At 38.9% G+C, this 7,760-nt stretch overlaps 1 protein-coding gene and 1 non-coding gene across 2 annotated transcripts in view; one reads left to right on the plus strand and one right to left on the minus strand.

Annotated features, from left to right (window-relative positions):
- The window catches only part of LOC123068473 (phosphoinositide phosphatase SAC7), a 9,674-nt gene extending 2,729 nt beyond the window's left edge, over positions 1–6,945 (plus strand). The window contains exons 5-19 of the mRNA XM_044491058.1: positions 132–188; positions 286–319; positions 440–520; positions 658–764; positions 912–998; positions 1,112–1,189; positions 1,606–1,676; positions 1,767–1,865; positions 2,673–2,772; positions 3,820–3,928; positions 4,036–4,108; positions 4,693–4,786; positions 5,201–5,293; positions 5,585–5,651; positions 6,432–6,945. Of these exons, the coding sequence (XP_044346993.1) occupies positions 132–188; positions 286–319; positions 440–520; positions 658–764; positions 912–998; positions 1,112–1,189; positions 1,606–1,676; positions 1,767–1,865; positions 2,673–2,772; positions 3,820–3,928; positions 4,036–4,108; positions 4,693–4,786; positions 5,201–5,293; positions 5,585–5,651; positions 6,432–6,565 (1,284 nt within the window). The 3' untranslated portion in view covers positions 6,566–6,945. The remainder of the gene's footprint in view (positions 1–131; positions 189–285; positions 320–439; positions 521–657; positions 765–911; positions 999–1,111; positions 1,190–1,605; positions 1,677–1,766; positions 1,866–2,672; positions 2,773–3,819; positions 3,929–4,035; positions 4,109–4,692; positions 4,787–5,200; positions 5,294–5,584; positions 5,652–6,431) is intronic.
- Positions 6,946–7,215: 270 nt separating this feature from the next.
- TRNAR-ACG (transfer RNA arginine (anticodon ACG)) lies at positions 7,216–7,288 on the minus strand. The gene has a single exon. It is a non-coding gene; the product is annotated as a tRNA-Arg (tRNA).
- Between the last annotated feature and the right edge of the window lie 472 nt (positions 7,289–7,760).

The following is a 7,760-nucleotide window of genomic DNA, read 5'->3' on the forward strand; positions in this document are numbered from 1 at the left end:
TGAGGCTTTGTTGGTTATCACTTGTATATGTAATACCAGTACCAGGCTATCTTTGTTATGTCCGGCTGGCTGCATTTTCAGCTATCAGTATAACTATTCTTTCACAGATTAATGAGCATTATTCTTTTCAGGCAGAGCCGAGATTTCTGTGGAATAGCTACTTGTTGGAACCTCTAATTGAGAACAAAGTAAGATCAGTCTTGCCATTTAGTTGGGTTTTCAGTTTTAAAGGAGTTATAACCAATATCTGCAGAGTATTTGATTCCTGCCTTTTTCCTTTTACAGCTGGACCAGTATTTGTTGCCAGTCATTCAAGGCAGTATCCTTGTCTTACATGTCATTTACTCTTTGTAACGGCCAGATATATAAGATGATGTATTTTTATGTGAAACTTAATGAGCCCTATAGTGTGAGTTACTACAACTTAACTAAATATCAGGTTTTCAGAATATCCAGGCAGAAGTTGGGTCAGAGAAGGTAAATGTGACCCTGATAGCACGTAGGTGCACAGGGAGGATAGGTGAGGTTTACGAGACATCAAAATAAGATTATTCACAAGTTTCCTTCAAATATATAATGTTATATCCTGATTTCTTGTTCTCGAGAAACTCGATGCCCTATGATCGAACAACACCTCATGAGGCTATTATATTGAAGGTACTCGTATGTGGAGAAGAGGAGCTGATCCAGAGGGTTATGCTGCAAACTTCGTTGAATCAGAGCAGATAATGCAATCAAAAGGGTATACAGCATCCTATGTACAAGTAAGTTTCTTCAGACATACAGACAGCCTCTTTATTACCCTTTCTTTTTGTATAAGCACTAATAGTCTCATTAGTTGGTTCTTGGTTCCAAAAAAAGTCAAAAAACTTTAACCACCTCCAAACATTAACAAATTATATGTTTTGTAGGTTCGAGGTTCTATGCCATTCTTGTGGGAGCAGATTGTTGATTTGACATACAAACCTAGCTTCGACCTTGTTAGACAAGAGGAAGCGGTGAACTCTCTCAACTTGTGCTTTGTTTTATTGACGTTGGTCAGCAATCCAAGCTGCGTTTACTATTTTCTTTCCTCTTAATTTGTCTTGGGCTTCTTTCTATCTTTCTTCAGCCTAGTGTACTTGAGAGGCACTTCAAAGACTTACAAAAGAAATATGGAGCTGTCTTGGCTGTTGATCTTGTCAATACAGTAAGTACTGTGCTCTTGGCCTTCTAGCTCAACCAGTGCTCTGTTCAAGCTAAGATATATTTGCTTCAGAAAATGCCATCACACATTGCTTCTGCTCCTGGTTAAGGTGTTTAATTTACAAAATTAGATTCAAATTCTTTATTTTAAAAATCGATGATTCTCAGTCACTTGTAACGTGCGTGCTATTTCTTTCTCTGGCATGATTTATTCCTTGACATGGAATTAATTTACCTGTTCAGCTTATGTTGCGGATTGGTAAAAAATAATACTTGATGAAGTGATTGTTGACGGATTTTTCTTTCAGACAGAGCATGAGTAGCACATTCTTTCCTAATGAGTCTGGCTTGTTAACTTTATTCTGTTTTCCATGTAATGTTCATCTTGTACCTCTCTTTTTCCTGTATGGCTATATTCAGCAAGGTGGTGAAGGCCGACTCCATGAAAGATATGCAAAATCTATCGAACCAATTCTCAGTGAAGATGTAAGGTAATGCTTTATTTTGCTGTTTCTATCTACTGTAGAGTTATCATATTGCGTCTTAGTAGCTAAATGTGTATCTAAGCTTGTCTTCTGCAGATATGTGCATTTTGACTTCCATCGTATTTGTGGCCATGTTCACTTTGAGCGCCTCTCACAGTTGTATGAGCAAATTGAGGATTACCTGAAGAAACACAAGTATGTTGCCAGAAGATATACTATTTTCTGTTCCATCTTCCATGGCATACTACCAATCACTTTTGTACATTTAAGTTTGGTTTTACTTTTCTATTATTGTATGTTTTCCCCCTCTCTGAAAGGCTTTGGTATGATCTGCTTGCTCCTTGAAAATTACAATCTCTTAACAGTTGATATGTTTTTTCTCCTTTTTCTGCAATCAGGCAATCTCTTAACCATAGAGATTGATCTATGCTTATTCCCTTAAAAATTACACAAATCTTAAAGCAGGAATAGGGTTGATATGATCTGCTTGCTCCTTGATGTGTTCCAAGATTTGTACAAGTAATATTTAAGCCGGGGATGTAATTGTTAATCGGTTAGCTTTGCTTGCTACTAAAGTGGCATAATCTATTTATGGTGCTTGGTTATTCACATTACAATATAGAAAAGCGATACCATCATACCCCCAGTCATCTTATTAGCGAACAACTTATTTTTCGACTCCACTTCTAAGGTTTCGGTATTGGTTGGAGCCTTGAAGGCACTAGTGCATCTGCCTCAAAAGAGCTACATCGTATATGCTGTTTTTGGTAAAACAGAGTTCCTGGCAGAACATGAAAATTGAATCATGTCTACAGTTGTACTCTTAGTGCTGTCCTGTGTAGCTGTTTGAGTTTTTTTCGTCTTAGGAAGAAAAGTGAAGAACAATTTGTGGTTTTATGTACATCCATCTACTATGTTCCCTTGTGCTTTATATTAGAGATTCTTATATCCTTCGATGGTATCTTTCCTTCTCATGGTATTGCTAACAATGTTGTGCTAAAGGTACTTCCTGTTGAATGAGAAAGGCGAGAAAATTCAGGAGCAGCTCGGCGTTGTCAGAAATAATTGTATTGATTGTTTAGATCGTACCAATGTAACTCAGGTACATCTTTCCAACTTCCAAGTACAGTTTTTATTTCCTTATCATATGAATCTCAATTTTAACAACAGGTCTTGTAATCCAATAACACTTTAATTAATTCACTTGGCACGACTGACATTATTTTTACATGGGCTATTGTTTAGCAAACAACTTGAGTCCAATATGTAGGATCAAGGATGACAATATGAGCGTTGGGGGTGGGAATAGAAGACTTCTAAAACCTTTTAGCAATTTTTTTGTGCGAAAAACTCAAGAGAATTAGTTTTGTGCCATTTGATGCCTTCATAATCTGGTATTTGCTAAGTGCATGGTGCACCAACACCCTATTTCTAGGATACTAGGTCGAGGCTATCCTAGGGTTACAAGCAAGCAGACAATGCAATTCTAGAAATGCAAAAGCGCAAAGTAAAAGACAAGAGATAAATCACACAAGGAGACAATAAACAGTTTCTTATGGTAATCGGGTTCTTGTTGGTATTCCCTAGTCTACATTGAGGGCAGGCGAACTGAGCTTGCTAAGGTTGCTGCTGCTCCATGCCAGGGATGGCCAGTACCAAGTCACTCACAATTCTGCAGTAGTGGTCCTGCGTCGAGAATTAGGATGGTTCTTTCCAATCAAGTTATCTATTTCCCTAAATAGTGTAATTAGTTACCTAGGATACAAATTAATTGTTTGATATATTTATCATTACCTAGTTTATATTGAGATCGATTCTGTCGAGAATTGTTAGGAGGAGAGTCATATATATAATGGGGCCATGTTATCACTAGTATTTCTCATCTCCAAGGCTCAACATGTTTGGTAGACAAATCCCTTGTCCCTATCTTTGTGGTGTGGTTAACTGCATGACAGGGTCACCCTGCTTAGCTCACAGTCATGGATAACTAGGCATTATATTTACTTCTATCTTTATAAATTCTTCTGTCATGGATTAGTCTGTTACTACCGTTCTTTCTTTTGTTTTATATATCTCTTCCGTCTGTCCAACTTTCAGTTCTTATCTGTATATCTTAACTTTGCTGATAATCTCTACTATGACAAAACAGAGCATGATTGCGAGAAGAATTCTGGAGAGCCAACTTCAACAAATAGAAGTTTTTGGTGTTAACGATACAATAACCAAGTATCCAGCTTTTGATGCAAGCTACAAAGTTTGTGAGTATTATGTTCACATTTACTAGCCTGGTTTTTTCTTATTTGTATGTCTCCCATGCTTTTGTATATTTAAAAGGTGTTGCTGAAATAGAAAAATCATTTTCCAGTGTGGGCCAATCATGGAGATGCAATAAGTATTCAGTACTCCGGAACTCCTGCTTTGAAGGGAGATTTTGTTCGGTAATTTCTATACAACGCAATTTGCATGTTCTCATTATAAGTGCAATATATTTACATCTATTGCTAGTCTTAGTTCCCCCCTTTTCCAGAAAGACAACTCAGTTCCATTCCAAAAAGGAATATTAGTATTTTCACCACCTTGATTATGTTCACAGCTGAACCACTCGCAGCAAATCTCCATAGTCTGTACCAGTTTCACTGAGATAACGAGAAACCGTAAAGATATACTCCCTCCGTCCCATAATGTAAGACGTTTTGCAAACTAACATAGCTTACAAAAGCGTCTTATATTATGGGGCGGAGGGAGTATTTTACTAATCTGTGGTGCAAACTCCCCATCATTGTGGCAACTGAATACCCTTTGGGTAGTGTCTCTTTGTTAACGTCAACACCTATTAGAGCAAATGGGCCTAAGATAACAGATAACTATCGTTGAGAGATATGCTTCTGTTCTTGGAACTCTCCTATGTTACTGCTACTTATTGTAAGCTCATTTTATTGCCTATATGAACACTTCTGCTGAAACATAGTGGTGATAATATATTTTTTGTCTCTGTATTTTACATTAATTTTTTGTCTACAAGGTACGGGAAGCGAAGTGCCCGGGGAATTTTAAATGATCTCCAGTATTCACTTGCTAGATACTACTTGAACAACTTCGCAGATGGGACGAAGCAGGTATGCAGCTGAGCTTTTATGCATGTGAGACTCGTGAGTATGTCACTTTGTCAGTAGCCAAGTAAATTCACGATTGAGACTTTGTCGATTCGTCATCTTGATGGTGCACAAACGTCAAACTATTGGTAGCTTATGGTGACATCTCGTTGTTCATTGAATAGTGCGAATGCAACTAATTACATATCATGAAATCTGCTGGACACATGGAAAAAATGTACTATAAATGGACTATTATGTTTGAAGAGGGTCTTGTTGGCCAAACAAGCATCCTTCGTAATTTTGTGTTGCTTACGTTTCCAAAATTCGGACATCATGCGGGCAACATTTGTTGAACTTACTTCCAGTAAAAAAACTGAACTGGGATGCAAGTGCCTCATTGTTTATTTATATCTATTTGTTTGTTGTCCTTTATAGGATGCCATGGATCTTCTTCAAGGACGTTACATCACATCTGTTAGTCGAGACATGGCACCTCCAACAAAAGCAGGATTTGTAGAGAGCTATGCGGTGAGTACAATTTTACTATTGCTTCCGTTCTTACCTGTCAGATTGTGAAGTTGTTCATTGAAAAATGAAAATGCCTATTTAGTAGTATTCTAGTATTGGTCAGCTCTGGAATATCTCTGATATGTACCTGGCCTTGTGGGCGTGCTGGTACTAGGCACATGATTGCAGGCACATGGTACTCACTTTAGCATATAGTTATGTATGGTACACAGCTAGAATGGATACAGAAACGGGTTTCATCTCTTTTCCGAATAGAAAAGATCTCTCACTTGTGCTATTCCTCTTTTACAGTCCGCCCGCCTTGCTTTTGCATTGGTTTCCGGAGCTTTTATGTTCATGATGATGTCACTGAGACATGGTAAGATTTCTCAATCTGCTGACAGCCTGAAATATGTGCTTGCTATGATTTGCTTGCATTCTGTCAACTAGTGCTTGCTATGATTTGGTTGGCTGCTTCTGATAATTATGTCAACTAGTACTTGCTATGATTTGCTTGCATTCTGTCAAGCAGAAACTTTTGAAGTCTGTTTTTTGAGAACTCTTTGGGTGCAATGCTGGACGCACAACTTTTGCCCCTAAATAATTGTATTGCACTGGTAAAAACTAGCATGTTTTGCCAAAATCCAGTTTGGGCAAGTTTCTTGCAGTTCTTTTCATATTTTAGTGGATTAATAGATAAGAGTCATGCTGTTACTACAGTAAGCCCGGTGGGGTTTACATACTTCCAGCTGTGCCACCCGGAAAGATTTTTTTGCCCTAACTTACACATATTAATATTTTTATAACCATCCTTGATTGTGTTGCCTACTCAAGATAAAGAACACCCATAATAATACATAAAAAATCTTGATTGATGCATGTGTCAAGTGCGTGTCAAAGCTCCAGTGGATGCTACCATAGCATTCGTTATATACTTGGTATCATAACAGTTACGGCTATCTGTATCAGTTTGCAAGTCGTAACTCAGTTCTCCTGGGTGATTGTAACAAAAATGACATGTTTATCCCTTGATGGGAAATGTATGCATATAACTCAGCTGCAACCTCGGTTGTCCTGGTTGATTGTACCATACATAGATGTCAATTTGGAGAATGCATGGATGCATACGACTCAATTGCAATCTCTCTCTTTGCTGCAGCTCGGCATGATGCTCGTCATTTATTGCTGTCACTTCTCTGGGCTGGTCTTTGCATCGGGATCACACACTTTGTGAGAAGCAATGGCCGGGTATTCACGAACCGGCCCCGTGCCCACAAGTCGTCACACCCTTGATGGAAAGCAGGCGGGGTGATAGATTATCATTCGTTCATCAAACAATGGCAGTACTCCACTTTTTTCTATGTAGAGATGTAATTTGTGTCCATCCCTTTCTCCTGAAGATTGTGTTCTATTATCTATCTATATTCTTTGTTCTTCAAGTCCGTATGCATAATCGATCTTTGACCAGTAAATAAACAGCTGTTGCTAGTTGCAACAATCACATTTTCCAGTACCAGGACATAGTTACAGCTTCCCGCGATAAAAGGATATAGAGATACGGCTTTCCGGTGTATTTATGCCAAAGTGGCGAAGTGATGTTGTGCAGAGCTTTTCAGTTATGCCAATTGAGATTTGTTGTTTCTGTACAATTTGCAATGATCTTGCAAATGATATTAATTTTTGCCGTCTTGTGATTGAAACGCTGTGCCTCCTGTGTGTATGGCAGTTAGCTGTAGCTCACTCATACACGAGAGGGACGGCATATGCACGTGTCATTTCCATGACGATTTGGCGTCGGAATATTTTTTGTGTGCATGGTTTTGGGGGCAGATTAAGAATTATACATATCTTACTGTGAGATTCAGCTACGGTAATGTAGCTGAATGTCATGGGGTGGGGCCAGTACGAAGTTAGATTTGAAAAAAAAACGCAAAAAGGCGACTCGACTCCGCTGGGGATCGAACCCAGAATCTCTGGTTTCGTAGACCAGCGCCTTATCCATTGGGGCACGGAGTCCTGGATGATGCTAAAACACATGCACGGTTATAGAGCTATATAATGAGCAGGGGAAACCCCCCAGAAAGCAAGAGTGCTTAACGCTATGTGAAAGAAAAGTATCCATGAAAGAGTTGGGATGAGCAGCTGGTTAACCAAACGTTCTGGCAAGTGGATGTTCGAAGGATTTTGGCCATTCCACTACCATTACATGAGATGACAGATTTTCTGGCATGGAACATGACAAAGTCAGGGACTTTCACGGTGCGATCTGCATACCATACAGAATGGGAATTTCAATTTGGGCACAAGTTGGAATCAACGGCTGGAGCTTCAAACCCATCTTATACATGGGACTCGGTATGAAACTTAGTTTGCCCAGCAAAGATAAAAATATTTATGTGGCGCGCGCTCCAGAGTGCTATTCCCTGTCGATCTATCCTGGCTAATAAGCACTTGAAAATAAATCCGAGTTGCCCAGCCTGTAACCAGG

Source organism: Triticum aestivum, chromosome 1A (genome assembly GCF_018294505.1).
Source record: "Triticum aestivum cultivar Chinese Spring chromosome 1A, IWGSC CS RefSeq v2.1, whole genome shotgun sequence".
Taxonomy (NCBI): Eukaryota; Viridiplantae; Streptophyta; class Magnoliopsida; order Poales; family Poaceae; genus Triticum; species Triticum aestivum.